The sequence below is a fragment of the Passer domesticus genome, chromosome 5, assembly GCF_036417665.1.
Source record: "Passer domesticus isolate bPasDom1 chromosome 5, bPasDom1.hap1, whole genome shotgun sequence".
Classification (NCBI taxonomy): Eukaryota; Metazoa; Chordata; class Aves; order Passeriformes; family Passeridae; genus Passer; species Passer domesticus.
Window position 1 is genome coordinate 55,503,848 of NC_087478.1, and position 20,481 is coordinate 55,524,328.

The 20,481-nt window shown below is 42.6% G+C and overlaps 1 protein-coding gene across 9 annotated transcripts; it reads right to left on the reverse strand.

The window, feature by feature from the left end:
* Positions 1–966: 966 nt before the first annotated feature.
* On the reverse strand, positions 967–16,756 carry TMEM52B (transmembrane protein 52B). 9 transcript variants are annotated; one of them, XM_064420633.1, is made up of 6 exons: positions 9,407–16,756; positions 8,553–8,663; positions 6,065–8,302; positions 3,765–3,803; positions 2,701–2,867; positions 967–2,306 (listed from the first exon to the last, which is right to left on the reverse strand). In XM_064420633.1, exons 3-6 carry the CDS (start codon positions 6,070–6,072, stop codon positions 2,056–2,058), a joined length of 465 nt encoding a protein of 154 aa, XP_064276703.1. In that variant the 5' UTR covers positions 6,073–8,302; positions 8,553–8,663; positions 9,407–16,756; the 3' UTR covers positions 967–2,055. The 9 variants fall into 9 exon arrangements, with proteins under 9 accessions (XP_064276703.1, XP_064276701.1, XP_064276704.1 ...); XM_064420631.1 differs by having other exon boundaries at positions 9,252–16,756; XM_064420634.1 differs by lacking the exon at positions 8,553–8,663.
* Positions 16,757–20,481: the final 3,725 nt, after the last annotated feature.

The following is a 20,481-nucleotide window of genomic DNA, read 5'->3' on the forward strand; positions in this document are numbered from 1 at the left end:
CTGTAGAGCAGAGTAACCATCACATGTTAAATGACAGCTCCAGGTTTGCAGGCAGGATGAGCTGGATGTTCCCCCTGGAAAGCACTGTGAAGATTTCCAGGGAGTTTCTGGGCTTGACAGTACTTGACATATGTTCAGCACACTCAAATGTTTCTGCTTGCTTCAGGCTTTTACTGTGGAGTAAACAAGAGCCTTCCAGCAAATGTTCTGCAGCTTGGTGGAGCCAGGCCTGAACAGCACTTCAGAGAGCAGCTGATAAGAGATCATTCTAATAGGTGTTCCACAAGCAGTTATTATTATTAGAAAGGCCAGGCTGGATGGGGCTCTGAGCAACCTGGTCTAGCCAAAGGTGTCACTGCCCATGTCAGGGAGGTTGGAACCCCGTGATTTTTAAGGTTCCCTGTAATCTGTACCATTCTACAATTCTAAGACTGAAGAAAGCAGAAGAGACATAAACTTACGTGTCTCTTCTTTACTTATTCCATTCCAGTTTATCACTTGCTAATGATACAGTTAATAATGACTAGACAATTTAGGAAAAAGTTTGTGACCTGAAAATCAAGCCCCTCATTAAATTCCTTTAAATACAAAATTCTTGTGACTGGTCAACATCTGGGGCATCATTGAAGATGTTTTAGTTGTTCAATTTAGCTTTATTCTATCCCTGAAGCTATTTTATCAACCTTCTCTAAAATTTTCTATGGTTGTCATCTCAACAGCAGTTAGGTTCCTAAATATGTTTGGGACCTAGTCCTAGTAGTTGGACCTTGTCCAACATTGTCCTTGTCCTTCTTATCTACAAAATAACTGTTTTTTCTGTATTTCACAGGAAATACAGGAAAGGAGACCAGCATATTAACTAAAGCTGGAATTTGGGTACTTTAGCAGGAAGAGCCATGCAGGCATTTCAAAAAGATGTGACTTGTGTCTTCATATCAACATGAACATATACATGCAATACATGGCTGAATGAATCATCATGTGATATTTAATGTTGTGCTGCTTTAATGCTTTCAGATGTTGAATCCAGGGTAGAGACAACACTGATTTGGTTCAACACTCACCTTCTCCTGACAGCCTAGTCTAAGGTTTTACAGATGGGCCATACCTGTGTTCATCCAGTTTCATTAATATTTCTGGATGGTTCAGCATATTTGTATTGACCAGGACTGACTCACAAATTATTCAATCTAAGAAATGGCTTGCATGTTTTAAATGGTGTTACTTCAATTGATCTGGTTTTGACAGCAACATTAGGAATTAATAAATGATACTATATGAATGCATTGAAAATATGATTGAGCTTTATTTCAGAGGTAGTGTTCTTGCTCCTCCTGTTATTTGATCTGTTAGTACATATATAATATTCTTTTAATTCAAATATAAGAGCTTGTGACTACCATTTCAGAATTCTTATATACCCCATTCAGAACCAGACTCTGTTCATTCTATGTATCCTGCAGGGCATTAAGGGTCCACTGTGTACATACTGTCTATACGTATGCTGTCTTTCATTTACATGCAAATTGTTTCAATTTTTTTTAAATTTACTATAAATGATTGGCAATTTCCAGAAGTTTGGTGTTAATATTGGGTTGTAATAGACTCTTGAAAATGTCTTTTTTTGTTTGTTTGTTTTTCTTTTTTTATTTTCTCCCCCTGCTTTGAAGATCTCTTGCCATCCTGAGGAAACTTAGGCTAAAGGCAAGAGGAATGAGACTCCATCTGCAGGCACCCTGCAGATCACTAGCCTACAAAATGGCTCAGCACCTTGATCCTGCTGCCTGCTTATTTGTGCAAAGTGTGATTCTAGTGTTGTGTGCATGTAATGAATGGGCTTGGAGAATGCAAATTATCTGAAGGAGGTGTCAAAAAGAGCCATTAGACTATGCTAGATCTGAAAATATTTGGAATTTTAGTTGCTTCCCCTGCCCTACCCCCCTTTCTCAATTGACTAAGGAAGTTAATCTCAAATTCTTAAAGCCCTGCCCACCTGAATTAGTCTCTGCATGCAACTATCCTGTATTTTTTGGTATCAGTAAAACCAGACATCCATCAGTGTCCTGGGAGGTCTGGCTGGGTGTCCTTGCACTCGGTGGGCACCTGTGGCTTTTCCTCTGGCACTGGATCCAGGTCCGGCACCTTCTGCCCCGCCTTGGCCACGGTGAACCTGCTCATGTGCAGAGCTTCTTCGTAGACTGGAGGGGTGTCTGATGCAGAGAGGGGAGGGGTTCCCTGGGCAGCGTTGTGGGAGTGTGCCACGGCTAATATCCTCCTGGCAGCAGGCCCAAACACTGAGTGGAGAGCTGGAAGAAAGGAGACCCAAGCTGTTTGCCTCACCCAGAAAGCATCATGTTGTTAGAAGAGGGCAAGGATATCCACAGGGCATAGGCTCTTTGCACACCCAGAATGTTTTCTTTTTCCTGCTCCTTCAGACTTCCCTAAAAGAGTATGTATACGAAATCCTGCTAGCAGCATCCCACAATTCCTCTCTCCTGAAATGCCACTGAACCCTTATTCCACCCAAACATGTCTCACAGCTGAGCACCTTAGTTTGTAGGATACACAGAGGTCACTTTCCCTGCGTCCTGCCATGAACTTCCCTCTGTCAGCCTCGGGATGTCACCAGCTGGGCTTTACAGTAAAGCCCCTCGCTTCACAGGCTGTTGAAGTCCCCAGGATGGGGCAAGGCCAACTCACAAGTGATGGTGCTCTGGAGGGTGCTGTCATGGTCAAACGCAATGACGGTGACCTCATAGGGCTGGGGGCCCGCCTCATCCCCTGTCTGATGGCACTGGAAGCAGCACCTCATGCAGACAAAGACCAGGCCACACAGGAGCAGGAGCCCCCCGACCACCAGCACCAGCCTGCAATGGGAGGGCACACAGAATTAGGACAGAAAGATTTTGTTTACAGGACACCTCTTAATGTCTCTGATTGCTTACAGCATGGCTAACCTCAAAGCTAAACAAAGTCACCTGGGGCTTTGTCCAGCTGAGTTTGGACACTATCCAGGGATGCAGATCCATCATTCCCTCCAGGCACCTGTTCAAGAGCTGCACCATTGTCAGTGGAAGCACTTTTTCTCCTGTCTAATCAGAATTTTCCTGTCTGCAGTTTGGTCAGCCACCTTATGTCCTTCTACTGAGCACCTCTGAGAAGTCTCTGCCTTTATCTTCTCTCAAGATCCCCCATGGGTAGTGGAAAACTGCAATTACTTTGTCCCCTTAGCTTCCTCCAGGCTGAAGAAACCTGTTTCTTTTTATTTGCTTTATCTGGCTTCAGTTTGCCAACATCTGTTTTGTACTAGGGGACCAAAACTAGGAATTCCAGACATCTCGTCATAAGTGACAAGCAGAGAGGAAAAATTGGATCTTGAAATCTACTGGCATACCCTTATCAATTCAGCCTTCCAGATGTTCAACAACTACCATCCTTCTTAATCTCATCCTGGTGGGAATAACTAAGAAATCAGACAGAACTTACTTTAAAAATCAGTCTTTTAAAAGGCATATTGTACCACAAATGCTTTATTAATAGTGTTCATATGTCTAAATATGTGGAATAAAAAAGGAGGCTGGTGGGTCAACTTTTGTTAAAGACAATGAGATATCTGAGGGGTTGCCTTGCTCTTGCAGAGCTTTAGAGAATCCCAGGGAAAAGGAGGGGATGGCATCACTCTTGAGCAAGTCACATTTAATCCCACCCTTTTCTACTGGAATTGTCTAGAGATGCAGATATTTAGAGTAAACATGTTATCTTACCAGATATACCACAGACGGTCCCATTCTGTACCTGAACAGCTGAAGAGAAGAGGGTACAAGAAATAGTTATCCACAGAACACCAAATAAAGGCAAAGATCCCTATGGTACCCTCCTCCCTCTCCCCTCATGCTCCTCACTTACTGTCCGTATTCCAGATGCCACAATGACGAAATACTCATTGTGCTTTGTGAAGAACACAGTTGTCCAACCTCAGCAATATCCCTGTTAGGTGAATTTCCCTTCTGTTGGCTTTATATTTTGATTGTTTTCCTGATATTTATCCTTGCCCAATTCCCTTTTCAAACCTTAGAGATCTGCATTCATGTTTGTTTTTTTTCTTTTTTGTCAATATATCATTTTGGTTATTCTTAAAAATGATATCACTGGTAGTAATATTCACCAAAGCAGTGTATTTCAAACAATTTTTTCAAGGAAAGTTTGATTCTAAATTATAATCCCAGTCAACTGAAATTACAGCAGAAAGCTCTTAACTATTGAAGTAATGCAAATAGGCAGCAGGAGCTGTACCAGACAATCAGTATCTTGATCAATAAAAATAGTAATTGATAGAGGTCATATTGAAAGTAATGGTGATTTCACATGAATTATTAATACAACTAAATAAGATTTTCTGGAAAATGTCAACCATCAGGTCATAACGCCCATGTCCAGTATTGCCTTTGTTGTTCATTGTTTTCTCTAAAGAAGAGCAAGATTGAGAAATACTTAACTGTTCATTGTTAAGGCAGCCTTCCTCACCTCTCACATGGGAGAGCTAGAAGGAGAAAAGCAGCAGAGACACAGCTAGAGTGAATGAAATCTTTGTCAAATACATCTTGTATATCTTTCATATTATGAGTCTGGATCTCCTATGGTAAGGACGTATAGTTACCTATCTTCCATTGTTTCTATTGTATATTTTGCTGTAGATTTGAAGTTACTCTTACCAACAGCATTGTTTCATATATTAACTTCCTCTAGTCCTTAAAATCTTATTTAGTACTGTTCTGAACTTCATCGTCACTACAACCTTCCCTTTCTCCACTAAAAGCCATGTCATTCCCCAGCTGTAAATCCTTCTTCATGCTCAAATATTAAGAACATTTAAAAACCCTGCTTCCTATTATACCTACCCTGGCTTGAAAACTGCTCTGTCCCTATAGCACTCCTATCCTTTCATTCCTTTCCCTTGGGTTCCTTGATGTCTGAGTTACCATCCCTGGAATAACAGCAAATATTAGCTTCTCTGTGTGTGCCTTTTAAATGTCCAGCTCTTTCTAATATCTAGGAAGTTATTATTCCTAATGGCTTTCCATCTTTCCAATGTAACTCCATAGCCAAGCAGAGACTCCATGAAGAGGAAAGTCAAAGATGACTTACCCATAAGAAACTTCCTACAACAAAGCAGATCATGTCTGAGTTGTGCATCCCTGTAAGGTGGTTCTGTGGCCTCTTGGTGTTTCAAGCTGCTTGGAGTCTTCTTGTCCTATCTACTTTCAGTTCATCCTCACCAGTCCAGTGGCCAGGAGAAGGAGCAGCTTCTGTGCTGTGTATTGAATCCACTCTCTTCCTCCTACTCTGCTTCTTTCTGCCCTTCAGTTTTTGCTTTCCCTCTTTTCCTTTTTATCACTGGCATTTCCTCATTTTTTCTGCCTGTCTCTTTTTTGTTATTCTATTGGCCCACTTCTCTTCCTCTTTTGAAGGGGTTTCTAAAACCTTCCAGTCAGATCAGGAGAAGAGCAGTGGCTACAGGTTCTAACTTTAGATGTTTAACTAGTTCAGTGAAGGGCATTATGAGATCTCTGCAGGCCTGACCCTTCCCTTCTATGAGAAGAAAGGGTCTCTGAGTTTGTTCATTCCTGATTATTTCTCTCCCCGCCCCTGCCCTGAGGGGAGTGGGTTGAAAGTCATGTTACTGACCTGTTTAAATGGAGTTCAGATACCTCTCCATCCTCCAGTACCTTTTCTGCTCCTGCACTCACATTGTCCTACCTCTGACCATCCAATCTACTGACTTGGAAGTGAAAGAATGACATATAATGACTATATCCTGCATTTTATATATATATGTGTATGTGTATTTGTGTATATATATATATACACACACATATATATACCGTTATATGTATATGTAAACATATGTGTGTATATATATGCAACATATATGTATGCATAGGCATATATATATATGAATATATGAATATATATATATATATATATATATATATATATATATATATTCAATGCAGCAACTCTTGTACCTCCCATTTTAAGGCTCTGCCATCATCATCCCTCTTACCTGTTCATGTCCTGCTATGTCACTCTTGCAGCTGAGAGTCTGTTCACTCACAGGTTCCACTCCTAAACTTCCTGCAAGGCCAGCTAAATCCCCCTCAACCCCTTGCAGCAGAGGGATTACATGTTGATTCTCCTGTCCTGTATACTATTAGTCCTACAGCTGGTTATATTCACAGGCTTCATTCAATGACCCATTAATTTTCTCTGTCTTGTAGAATTGCTTAAAATTTCTGTTAGTGCTCATGGCTATGCACAGTTATTACAGTCATGTAATTGGGTTCTCCTAATCTTTCTCTTTTGAATACCTGGGACAGGAAAAAATGCTCTGCAGTAATGTGTAACTATTTCTTTTGGGAACCACCTGGGACTGGTGCATAAATGTTTGTTGAAGGCAGGATAGCAGCCAGTGAGACTTGTTGCCCCTTGTTGCAATCACAGCCCTTTCACATTAAACTGGTGAATCATTAGCCCTGGTGGTGCATTTTAGAGTTGCAGAGCAGAACCAATGGATTCATGAACATGTTTTCTCCCAAGGCAGGCTAAAACCCATTTGCCATTCTCTAATTATAAAAGTAGTGGTGCATTATAAACATGCCTTAGCAGTAGTTTATCCATCCATCCATCCATCCATCCATCCATCCATCCATCCATCCATCCATCCATCCATCCATCCCTATCTGCTGGAAGGAGGTTTCTGATGTACAAATAACAAAGAAAGAAAGAAACATGTCCTACTGACATTGTATTTCTATAGGAATTGACCAATAGTCTTTCGGTCTCCTTCTCCTAAATTCTTTGGTGTATTATAGAAGTCTTAGAAGAAGAGTCACAGCAGAACTGTAAAATAGCTTTTCTTGTATGCATGGCTTTTGAAACTGGTGGAAAAGAAGTACATATCACCAATGTTGCCAGGGCTTTTTATTATCAGTATGATAATTCAATAGATCATAATTTGATTTTATCTGAAATTCAGTCATACAATAATCTCAAATTCCAGGATGATCCAAATGCAGAAATAGCAGGAAAAGTGACAAAAAAATTCCCTAAAGAAAAAGCTACGCGTGACATGAAACAATGACCCCTCCAAAAGGATATCATAATTAATTCTTACTGAAACTCATTGATTAATCTTCTCCAATTTCTATGGCATTGCTATTAACACTCTGCTTCCACTGTCACCAAAAATAGGTAAAAATGCAAACTCTTTAACCAATGTAGCATTAAGAAGCAGGCATTCTTTATTTGGCTGGATGCATGTGGGGATATCCTCTGGAATATTGTGCATGCTAAGTACAGAAAAAGCTCCTATTTAGAGGCTTTATTTTACACACATTCATTGATTTTCATGATAAGCATACATTTAATAATCATTTCCCCAAAATCATTAACATATTTTCCCTTCTCTCTGCAGATGTGTTTTTCTGTCCTGGGGGTCTTTTTGGTGGTCCCTGGTGGCTGGTGATCCCAAAGTCAAATCTGACTGCCTGGTGAACTGATAAAAGTTGGCACAACTGGGCTGGCTCCTCTTCAGTTCTTCTTCCTACAGAATGGGCATAGTGCAGTTCCATAGGCCAGTGGTTTTTCAGCAGTGATCATTGTCTTGACCCACCAGGTGCAAACAATTCTTTATCTGGCAACATTCTCTCCTTAAGGCTTGTGAATCTTGTCTTTAACTGTTCCAGGAGGTGGCCTTTTCTTGCTATGGGATTGTTTTTTAAACAAATTGGACATTGCATTGTTACAAATTTTTCTATTTCAGTCATTTCCAGACTAAGTACAGAGTTTTGGAGACTAGATGTCTGGGACTCAATTCCCCTGAGGGATTTGTTGTGTTCTTTTCCTATTACTTTCCTCCTTATAGGAAGTGGAACCTGTTGGCTGTTTGTTACTCACCATCCCTCTTGGAACTTAGTGGCTTTTAATACATTTTCTAAATATTGATCTTCACTGTCAGAATTAGCCTTCAATTATGTCAATTTATTTTTGTGGCACTAACACAAACAGAAGGTTGGGATGCCTTTTGCAGCTGCTTTTCAAGCTGCTTTGTCTGCCAGTCGGTTTCCCACTCTAACATTAGTTTGCCCAGATTGAAGTGCTTTACAATGCATCACTGCCACCTCCTTTGGTTTTTTAACTTTCAGAAGTTGTAAAATTTCTTCTCTGTGTTGAATAGGTGATCCTTGAGCCGATAGCAGTCCTCTTCCCTTCCATATGGGCATGAATCACAACAAATGCATATCTAGGATCAATACAGATATTCACTCTTTTGCCCACTGCCAAGTTCAATGCTTATTTTAGTGCTATTATCTCTGCTTTTTGTCTGATGTATTAATTGGTAAAGACTGAGCTTCTAATACCTCAGTGGCAGTCACCACTGCCTATCTTGCCATCCATTTCCCAACTTTCATGAAACGCCTGCCATCTGTAAACAATTCTAAATCAGGACTCTCTATTGGTTCGTCCTCCACATGGGTTCTGCTGGAATATACCTGTTCCATGGTTTGGAGACAATCGTGTGTCAGGGCTCCCTCATCCATTGCCTTTGGATCAAGGAGAACTGCTGGATTCATGGCTACTGTCATCTTCAACTCCACATCATCCTGTTCCAAGAGCACAACTTGGTATCTGAGCATACTGCTGGGACAGCCAACGTTCCAACTTTTGCTCTAATATGGATGTCACCATGTGAGGGACAAAAGCAGTGATGTGCTGCCCAGCCCTGAGCTTCCTGGCCCCTTGGATCAGGAGAACAGTTGCAGCAATTGCTTGCAAGCATCCCAGCCATCCTCTGCTCATGTTGTCTAGCTGTTTGGAGAAATAGCCCACAGGTCTCCTCCAGGTTCCCGACTTCTGCATCAGGACCCCCAGGCCTGCTCAGCTTATCTGAGCATCCAATTTTCCCCATAAGTCTCTCCCCAACAAGGGGACTGGGCATTAAACATATATAGAAACTGATGAGTAGTGCAGTTCTTTCCTAATTTAAATTTCATGGGCTGTAAAAATAACCAAGTTTCACTTTTCTTTGTAGCACCAGTTATATTTACCACAGTGTACATTTACCACATGTATCAATTTACACTTAACTATTAACAATTTGCAATTTATAATTTACCAATTTATATTTACCTCATCCTTACTAAGTTTGCATTCAGTGTATTCAATACAGAATAAGCTGGCCGTGTGCTTACCAAAAATCCCACTTCTTTCCCCAGCCTCAGGGGTTCAGCTGTGGTAGAATCCCCCGTTTCCCTTCAATCTTCATCTTCTTGTGTAACAGCCTATAAAGCAAGGTCCAGCTTCCCAGCCTACGGCCATTCCCGCTCCCAAGGCCCCTTTTCCTTACCAAGTGCGCTCTGGTTTTCCCCCAGTCGTTCTCCGGGAAACGACGGGAGCCCCCCGCCTCCCTTTCCCCTTGTTCGGCCTCTTCTTCCCCTTTCTCCTGCCCTGTTGCGCGGTCCCTTAGCACCCTCTAGAGTTCCAAGTAGGTTTTCGTGACTCTACTTTTCCTTTCCAGCCTGTCACATTTCCTTTTCCCGACCTATCCCTGTTTTGATATGCTTTCCAAGCTTCATCTAACAACTTTCCTGAGTCACAGCACTCCAGTCCTTCCATTTTCTGGAGTTTGCTTCTAATATCTGGGGCCGTCCTATAAGGAAACCATATTTCTATATATAGAAAATATTTCTATCTTTATAAAAACTATAAAAAGATAGTTTTGAACTGCACAGCCTCCTCTAGGTTCTCAGGATCCAGAATAGTGTATTTTCTGGCAGTCACCGTCAATATTCAATGCAAGTTGCAGTCCTGTCCTGCTTTACCTCACACAGTTTTGACCAGTTCATGGCTTTCAGTCTAGCATGCTTTACACCAAATAATACCCATCTGTGATACCTTGCTAAATGCTCTCCAGCCCAGGTAAATTAGGGTCCCACCTTGAGTCTGTTGGAGGAAATTTTGATCTACAGTTGCTTCTAAGTCTCCATGAGCATGTGCTTCCTCCACCTGATTTCTACACCATCTTTTTTTCTGTACTAACCAACGAGGTTAACTAATAAATCATCACTTTTCAGTCAGGGTCTTGAGTACTTCTTATGGTTCCTGGTGTAATTCCAGCTGTTTGGGTCAGCCCTGGTTTAGCAGTTACAGGATCGCAGGATCATTTGTGTTGGAAAAGGCCTCTGAGACCATCCAGTCCAACTGATCATGACCCTATCAACCAGACCATGGCAGTAAGCACCATGTCCAGTCTTTCTTTAAACTAGTCCTGAGACAGTGACTCCACCACCTCCCTGGACAGTTCCTTCCACTCCAACCTCACCAAATTGCTTTTAGATTTTTCCACATGTCAGGATAAGGGCAGTCCCTGGCTTTCTGCCTTCTTTCTCTTTCTCCACTGCTTTAGCTTGAACTTTTTAATAGAATTACCTCCCAGCCAACCTTGAAGACAAATGGTGCATGAAATTATCCTGTGAAGTGAGACCAGAAAGGCTTTGGCAAACCCTGTATTTAAATGCTCCTCCTAAAAGCTGCAGAGAACAAAGGCTGTTGAAGAAATCAAGCTTTTCCCTTCAGTGACTGATACTGAAGCAGTGCCATATGTTGTGCTAATTCCCTTGATTCAGCCACATAACACAAAGGAAAGCAAGAACTAGAGTTGCCTGGCATAGTCCCAAAAAAGCATAGTCCCAAAAAAGCAAGACAGCAGCTAGTGCAAAATAATGAAAAAAAGAAGTGCAGTTTTATATAGCTAGAGACTAATGAAGTGAGCCTTAAGCCCACCAGCCAATTTAAAATGACTGCATATGCCAGTGTCCATGAATCCTGAAAATTCAGAGCTCAGGATGAAACAAATTCACTGAGATTCCATGAGGGCCATCACAAGGGGAAAAATATACTGAACATATCCAGGCTCATGTTACAGCTTCAGTTGTGTCACTCCTGTGCTTTCTACTGCAGTTCAGACTTACACTTGAAGGAGGGCCACACACCTAGTGGAATGAAGAAATAAAGATACAGGGAAAAACTATAGGGTGCAGTTGCTTAACTTTTTCCATGAGTCTGGGAAATGATGCTGATGTTGCTTTTCTTGGGGGCACAGAAAGAAACTCCGACTTGAAAACAGCAGTTCAGTGGGTGCATCAGCTAGTTATTTATGGTTGAGCTATATGTGTCAGATGACAACAGGTAAAAGCACAGTTCATTTCTCTGGTAATGCAAGGACAATGCTTTCATAACTATAGAGCACCCACAGGTCAGCACAGCACCCCTTGATCTGAGATCCCCCTTTCTAGTTTCAGCAAACTTGATGCCTCTGAAGTCCACCCCTATTTAGGACACAGGGTTTTGCTTAATTTTGTTTGTCCAAGGTGTGCAACACAAAAAGAAAAGGGCCTCCTGAAAGAAAGGAATTGGCTGAAAATGCACTATCTTGCCTATCTGGGTTGTGATGTGGTTGTTTCATGCAGTGGTCAAGGTTCCCTCTGCTGATAACAGGAAGCTGATCTTGCTTCTTCAGGGAAACTGCTCCCAGAGATTTCTAAGCACAGAGGAAAATTAGCAACTTTCTTGTCTGAGGTGACTACCCTGTTTGGGACTTTTGTAACATCTAAAACCAGACTCCAGTTTGGTTTTCCCATGTCCTTATATGGATGCAGATTCCAATTTACCCCTCCCTCCTCTGCAGGGGTAGAGTAGGAGGCAAATAGCTGGCATCCTATGTGATTCCACAGGGGGAGGGCTTGGAGTTTTTGGGCAAACAATAGCTGAGGCTCTTGGACAGCACAAACTTCAGACTCTGTATTTACACCTATAGATTAAAATAATCTATCTCCTCAGCTACACAGGTAGTCCCGTCCCTTCTGGGAACAAGGATGTGCAAGAAGTGTGATGACCGGAAAATCTGTGTATACAAGTATGTTACCAGATGGGGAATCAGAGACTATGGAGTACAGGACTCACCTGTCTTTACGATAGATATACCATATTTTACTGAAAATGTGGAGCAGATGGAGTGGGGAATGCTCAGAGCCCCATCCAGCCTGGTCTTGGACACTTCCAGGGATGAGGCAGCCACAGCTTCTATGCGCAACCTGTGCCAGGGCCTCAGCACTCTTTAAACCGAATAATTTCTTGCAAGTATCTAATCTAAACCCAGTCCTTATCTGAACTATTCCCAGAGTTTCTGTTGTGGTCAGCAAAAAGAAATTAGCATTTCTAGAGCACAATATATCTCAGTCTGTTGTCGATTTCTAAATTAAGTGAGCTGTATCCTGTTATGAATAGAAAGTTGCATTTTTTTGAGTTTCAGAGTTAAAAACAAGTCAGACCAGTCAGACCTCTTTGGTTTCGCTGCCAAAGAAAAGCTCCTCAATTACCCGTTAATGGCCGGTGATTAACCATTGTTGCCCTGATGCTGGCCACTTGCCAAGAAGACACCAGGACAGACCCTCCAAGGTAAAGAGAATAGGCAGTGACACCAGAGCCAGTATGCAGATGAGAAATGCATTGCACCCCGAATTTTTACAGTTTTTACAAGAAAAACCCCTAAAATCACGAGCCAACAAGTGACTTAAGTGACGTCTAAGGATGGGAGCGTAGTCCCATACCTGCTTAGACCCTTTTTGTTTCTCACCCTAACCTGAAAAGATACTGATTAAAGAGACACCCCGGGGTGTTAAACAAACAAGCCAGGAATCTGCGACTCTCCCGTGAGGACGGAATCCCCAGCTCTGTCTGCAGACCAGCGGACAAAGCTGCATCACCCTCCTTCTCCTTGACACGCCTGGGAGCAGCGGCGGCGTGGGCGCGACCCGTCGATTTCTCCCTACCTGAGCTGATCTTCTTAATAAAGGCATTAAAAAAGGAGAAAGATCTCCTGCCCATTTATTTCATATCCTTAAAGCCTGTGTCATTTCTGGGCAAAGCCAGCTGAGATTGCGCTTGCTGGATCTCCTCTGTACATACCTTGCAGGCTGTTCCCAGTTATCACAGAGTGAGCTTTAGTGTCTCCTTGGACACTGAAGTTGGGCAAGATGAACTTGGTGTGTCTGGCTGTTTGTTCCTGTTTTTTAAGAAGTGTTTGCAAATTGTCTTGTTTGCTTTTCAGAAATACTTTGGCTTCTTCTCACCTTGGTCTGGCTTTAGCTAAAAATGACATCTGGGTAACTGATTTGTGCCAAATACATGCATCCTTTCCTGCACATTGAAAAAAATTGCAAGAGAACAAAGGACAAAATTGTTCTTTGTGTTACTGAAGCCTGATCTCTGTAAAGCATTAGAAATATCACAAGCACTTTTACGCAATTTCAGGCCACTTCTTTTTTTTTTTCCTTTTTCTTCTCTCCACATAGTTGTTTTGTTAGGGTTTTATTCTGTGTCTTACCAGATCAATACTACATCTAGTTAAAATACACACAGCCTTCTAAAAGTAGGAATAGGGAAAGGGGAAGAGAGCTAGGATTTCAAAGCTCTCTGACTAGTGTTACGGAAATAAACATCCACCTGCCAAATTAACTCCCCAAATTCAACTTTGCCTGTGAAAGGCCATAACAAGGTGCCATGAACCACTGCTTTGAAGTGAGTAACACCTGATCCTTCTGACTAGAGATTTTTTGACTGAGAATTCTGTGCTGATATTCCTGTGTCGCCTCTGCTGTGCAAACAGAGGAAAGGTCACAAACATCCAGCTTCTCCCACATTAAGGACTGAACCTGAGAGCCCTGAACATGAGTCCAGTAAAATCCACAGCCTGCAAAATGCTTCAGGCTCACACAGGAGAGAATCTGAATTAATACTTCAAATGCTGAATGCTTTTCCTGCTAAAATCTTTGTTTCTCCAGGAGATGGATAGATGGGAAATAGAAATTTCCTCAGCTTCTCTGGCACTCATTGGATGCCTCAAAGCACAATCTGCTGTGTGGGCAGCCAGGGAATATTTTGAAGAGATAAAGCAGATATCTCAGAAAATCTATAAGCTTTAGTGCAGGGAGTAACCATGGCAAACAAAGTGTTTGCAAAGGCCCAGCCTCCATGATTTCTCCCAATGGGCTCAAGTGGGAGAAAACTGATTGTCATTGTCACCTAATCCCTTCAGCCGAGCTCCTGCATTCTGAGAAGCACTTCTCAGAGACAGGTACCTCGGGAAACAATGATGCCAGGCAGACCACTGGGCAGCTAGCAGCCTGTTTTATCCATGCATATGCCTTTGGATGCCAGGCTGAATAATTCAACTGGCCTGGTGCTCATTTGGCTCATTTGCTAATGGCATCAGTCAATGCCATCAGCCCAATGCAAGTTAGTTCAGAAAGAATCTTTGCACAAGATATGTCTGAAATTTGACATTCAGGTAGAAATAAATCAAGATAACTGATGACTAAAATATTTGTTATGTCAATAATCTGTCAGACAGCTCTCTCAGTTACACTGGTGACTGGCTGGACATCTCTTGGTGCCTGAACTGATGTCAGTAAAAAGGAGATTTACTTTTTTTCTGGAGGCAGAGATAGGCCTTCCCCGGATGGATGAAGGGAGACCACTATTCAGATTATGTGGGAAGAGAATTAAGTTATTTGGACTGAGCACTTAAAGGACTGGTCAGCCTGAGTCAGTGAATTATAGGGGATGGTCTCCAAATAAAGGAAGAACAGCTCTATATTTCCATTGGATCAAAAGAACATGAGGGCTGGTTTCAGTTTGGGTTTGTTTTTTTTTCATTTCAGTAGGCTTTGGAAGATGCTTCTGCTTTGAAGATCTGCCCAGTGCAGGTCACTAGTCAGCTTTTCAAAAAGCTTTTGTTACATTCCAGACAAGCAAGAAAACAAATGGAGCCCCCTGAAAACAAACAAACAAACAAATATTAATAGCAAAACAACCCTCCAGAGCAAGGCATCTGGATTGCTGAGTCTGATCTCACCATGGTGGTGAACCTTTTGCTCTAATATGAAAGAAGTAGTAACTCAGATATTGGTATTTCTACTCTTCAGTATTTAACTTTGGTTTTTTCTTATTTTTCAAATAAACCCACTTACCCAGTATGAAACATTTTTCTCTTAGTTCCCTGTGAGTTCTGACTTGTGCAATTATCCTAAGCTTACATTGATGTCTGATGTTTCACTTTTAAGGATACCAATCTAAGCCCACCCGACTCTGCTTTGAAAAGCATTCATAGCTGTCAATCTAATACAAGTCAAGTGATTGATCTTCTAGCTAGCAGCTGCATCATCCTCCAGAAGATCTTACAGGACTTATGTTAGGGATATAGTTAGTAATTCGTGCAGATAGAATATATATATAGATTTCTATATATTATATTAACCAAACCGGCTGTACAGAGGTGGGGGAGGGTAGGAATTTCATTCTCAGGATGGCGAAACCACGGCAGACTGGCAAGGAGACACCATGACATTTACATGTGAAGGAAACCTGGGCTGCACAGGACATGGTCGTTCATGGAGGCATGTATCCAGTGACGCCCAAAAGATGATGGCCCGGGAAAGATACCCATCTGAGATAACCGGAGCCATCCGCACCTGCCACCTGAATACAGGATTCTGGGAATCAGGGAAATGCATTGATCAATTCCGGGAGGAAGGCTTTGTGCAGCTCAGACTGAAGAAAAGGACCAACTTGAATATGAAGAACTCAAAAAGGAGACAAAGGGACTCTGCCACGGGCAAAATAAAGAGTATAAGAACTGCTTCCTCGGAGCTGTCAGTGTGAATGCAGGGGGATTTGGTGCGATAGAGACCAGATACACATCCACCCAGCCTATCTCCCGGGAGTGTTGGCCTGTCAGTTTGATTGTTGGCTGTCGGGACTGTATCACGGTCGTGAATAAATTCCTTTTTATTTTATTAGAATTGGGCATATTTCATTTTTACCTATAACAACTTAGGTCCTAAAAGCTTCTTGTTCTTTTCAAGCACAAAATCATCCTGCCTATGAAGCTGTACTACAGAGCACCATCATTTACATTTTCAGTGTATGACAAAAATTCCAAGTGTTTTAAATCCTTCGTTCTCTTGAAGTTTGCTTGCATAATTATGGATTATAGAGTAAAGCTAAAAATGGTGTCATTTAAATTAGGGTTTTTTCTGGGTTGAAAAATGAAACAAAGCATTTGTCAATGTTTCTCATTCTCAAGAATTTTAATAATGATCCCCAAATCTAAGACATTCACAATTTTCTCATTTGCTGCATAGTTAACACTACACATTCAGGGCAGTACCAACACAGTGACACTGAAAAAGACTGAAGCTGTCTGGACATATTCAGTGCAAAATGCCGACACTGAATATGTGCAGGAAGATATTTTAAGGTGCTTTTGGTAAGGCTTTTTTTCCTATGATTTGAATAGTCCAAAGGGCTACGTTGTGTTATCAAATCTAAATTGCACATGGGTAACACTGAGGTGATAGGTAGGAACCAGATAAAGGAAGCCACAGGCTGCCTCTGTCAGTATTGTTTGAGAGGGTCATAAATGCTGTCAGGTCCAGATGCCTTCAATTATGCAAAACTTGAAGTAGCTTAATGTCCTGGGTTGACTGTATGATGCTTTTATCCCCAATCGTCTTGTTCTGTTTATACTGAATAATAAGTTTTACATCTTTAAGACTCGCTTCCAGACAGTGAAGAGGGGAGGGAAGAAGCGCGCAGTTTGTTTTCAGACTGCTCTCACTCCTCCACATTCCTGCTCCTAGACTGTGTTGTCTGCAGATGGACAGACAGCCAGACAGAGCTCCTTTCCCCCTTTTTTTTTGCTTTTAGTTAGTTTTAGCTAGCTGAGCCAAAGAAGTTCCCTGGACTGTGATTTTTTTATTTTTTTTTTTTTCTTTTCCTTTTTGCTTAGACCTGTTCAAGCCTGCTCTGGACTGAACACCCAGAGGAGCACCGGCAGCTCCACCTGTGGCCCCCCTGGCCGGGCCTGGGCCACGGCGCTTCCAACACCAAAGACTGATCAAAGACTTAGTGAGCCCAGCTACAACCCGAGGAAGGGACTGTTCTGAATTTGCTTTTTTTTTGGAGCAGTGAGAAGTTTTATTGTTTAATATTGTTTGGTTTCTGTTGTTTAATAAACAGGTTTCTTTCCACTTTTTCTCCAAGGAGATATTTTCTCCCAAACCAGTTAGAGGGGAAAGAGGCAATTGAATCTGCTTTTGTAGAGAAGCCCTTTGGGGGTTATCTCCCAAACTTGCCCTAAACCAAAACAAATACAGTTAGTGGTGCTCAAAGTGGGGCTTGAGAAAGTGGAAAAAAAAATCTTTATTGATTGCAGGTTGGTTGTGCTTGCTGCGTAGTAGGTTAAAGTACCCAGTAGCCATGTTGTTTGAATTTGTAATGTCTCTTGGGGAGGCCTTTATGTGGTTCTGGTCTCTAGACCTTTTTGAGGTTTCAATACTGTTCTGGTCACTAGGGTTATTGTCCCTATCACGTAGTTTTTGTAGTAAAAGGGCACGGATTGGATTAGCTATTGTGTTGGCCTTGGTGATAATGATTTATAGAGCGTTTACAAAGATACTGGCGTCTGTTTACGATATGTATGGTTTATGGTTTCTTTGTCCTACCCTCCATCCCAGTTCTAGCAGTATGTTTTGGGAATTTATTAGTAATTGCACCCGGCTAGTTAGAAGAGGAGCGGGGAATGAGGCTTTCCAGCCTTTCCTTTCCTTCTTCTCCTTTGAATCTGTTACGTTACTTTTGGAGAATGTCCAGTTTCCCTTGAATGTTAAAGAGACCATCTTTCTAGTATTTAATCTAGTAGGCTTCCTCTATATAGTCTGCAGCTTCTCTAGAATGAGAGCTGAGATGTCTAGAAGAGCTGATGAGACCCCTGACCCAGAAGTAGACCCACGTGTAGAGAATCCTGAGTGGGGTGGAGAATAGGAAAATATGGGCCAAATCCTGAAAGAATTCTCTGACCCTATAGTCTGGGACTTTTCCCATGAACAAATTCAGAACCCAACTGAGGTGGGGAAATATCTGAAAGAGAAGTATCATGATGACCCTAAGGAGAAAAGGATCATTGCAGTGAGCTGGGCCCTGGCATATGCTTTCGCACACTGCTAGATAATCTAGGGCAGCAGACAGAAGAAGGGGGGCAGGGAGATACATCAAGAGCTATCCCAGTCACTCAGCCTGCAGCCAACACCCCAGTCTCAAAGCCAGCAGCTAAACCATATAGTAAGCCTAAGCCAGCAGTTAAACCAGACAATAAGCCTCAACCAATGGCTGTTGCTACTAGCACTAGAAGTAGGAAGTGCACAGACAAGACCAATCGACCAGTAGATGGTGATGATAATGATGCAAGAGAAGGACCCTCAGCGTTTCCTGACATAAAATCAGGCGTCAAAGCAACTGGCACAAGATCAGAAGCCAATATTGAGTCCTTCTCCCTGAAGGACCTGTGTGGCCTAAGGAAGGATTACACCCGACGATCTGATGAATCCATAATTAGCTGGTTAGTCCGTCTTTGGGATGCTGCAGGCGAGGCTACAATTCTGGACAGCACGGAAGCGAGGCATTTGGGATCCCTGTCACATGATCCTGTCATCGACCAAGGCATGATGAGGGGGGGCTAACCCTCACAGCCTCTGGGCACGGGTCTTGGACAGTGTAGCGCAAAGATACCTGTGTGCCGATGATCTCTACATGCAGCAAACACAGTAGAAGACCATAGAACAAAGGATTAAACGCCTGAGAGAAATGGCAGTGGCGGAGATTATCTTCTCAGATGACATAACAACTAGGAATCCAGACTTAGTACCATGCACATCTGTGATGTAGCAAAAACTGGTACGACTTGGGCCACATGAATATGCTTCTGCTCTAGCTATCATGAAGCGGGATGACATGGATGAGACCACGCTTGACATGGCAAAGAAGCTCCGAGCTTATGCAGATGCTGTACATGGCCCAACACATGCCAGAATCGCAGCAGTGGAAACACGTCTGCAGAGATTAGAAGATAAAATAGAGGAGAATCATAAGAAGCTCAAAGAGGAGATTAAAGAAGACCTTCTCCAAATCTCAGCAGTACAAATCAGAGGTTCTGGTACCCAACGCAGACGTTCCCCAGATGGAGAGAAAAGGTACACCCCACGAGCTGAGCTGTGGTTCTTCCTACGCGATTGTGGAGAAAACATGAAGCTATGGGATGGAAAATCCACCGCTGCTCTGGCCCGAAGGGTGTGTGAATTGAAGGAAAACAGGGCTCAGAGAGGAAGTTCCACCACAAAGAAAGCTCCAGTTACCCATAGCCAAACTGCCAGGTATGATGATGATTATGACATGTCTGATCCCCTTGAAAGAACCTCTAAAACATATGCCCAAGGAAAGAAGGATAACCAGGCTTAGAGGGCCCCTGCCTCTAGCCAAGTAGAGGCTAGGGAAAATCGTGTTTTCTGGACAGTGTAGATTCGCTGGCCTGGCACATCAGAACCACAAGAGTATAAAGCTTTAGTCGACACTGGTGCGCAGTGTACCTTAATTCCATCAAGACATGTGGGGACAGAATCTGTTTCTATTGCTGGTATGACAGGGGGATCACAAGACTTCACTTTGGTGGAAGCTGATGTGAGCTTGACTAGGAATGAGTAAAAGAAACATCCTATTGTGACTGGCCCAGAGGCCCCATGTATTTTGGGCATAGATTATCTCCGAAGTGAGTATTTCAAAGACCCAAAAGGACTGAGGTGGGCATTTGAGATAGCAGCTGTAGTGACAGAAGGCGTCCAGCAATTGAATACCTTGCCTGGACTGTCTGAGAATCCATCTACAGTAGGGCTTCTGAAAGGAGAAGAGCAACAGGTACCAATTGCCACTTCCACAGTGCATCGTCGACAGTATAGAACCACTCGAGATGCTGTGATTCCCATCCATAAGATGATCCGAGAGCTGGAGAGCCAAGGGGTGGTCAGCAAGACCCACTCACCCTTCAACAGCCCCATCTAACCTATGCGTAAATCTGAGGAAGAATGGAGATTGACGGTAGACTACCGTGCATTGAATGAAGTGACTCCACCACTGAGCGCTGCTGTGCCAGACATATTAGAGCTCCAGTATGAGCTTGAGTCCAAGGCAGCGAAGTGGTATGCCACTATCGATATTGCAAATGCATTTTTCTCCATTCCGCTGGCAGCAGAATGCAGGCCTCAGTTTGCCTTCACCTAGAGAGGTGTGCAGTACACTTGGAACCGGCTGCCCCAGGGGTGGAAGCACAGTCCTACCATCTGCCATAGACTGATCCAGAGTACACTAGAAAAGGGTGAAGCTCCAGAACATCTGCAATATATTGATGACATCATTGTATGGGGGAAGACAGCAGCAGAAATGTTTGAGAAAGGAGAGAAAATCATCCAGATTCTCCTGAAAGCCGGCTTTGCCATCAAGAAGAGCAAAGTCAAGAGACCTGCTCAAGAGATC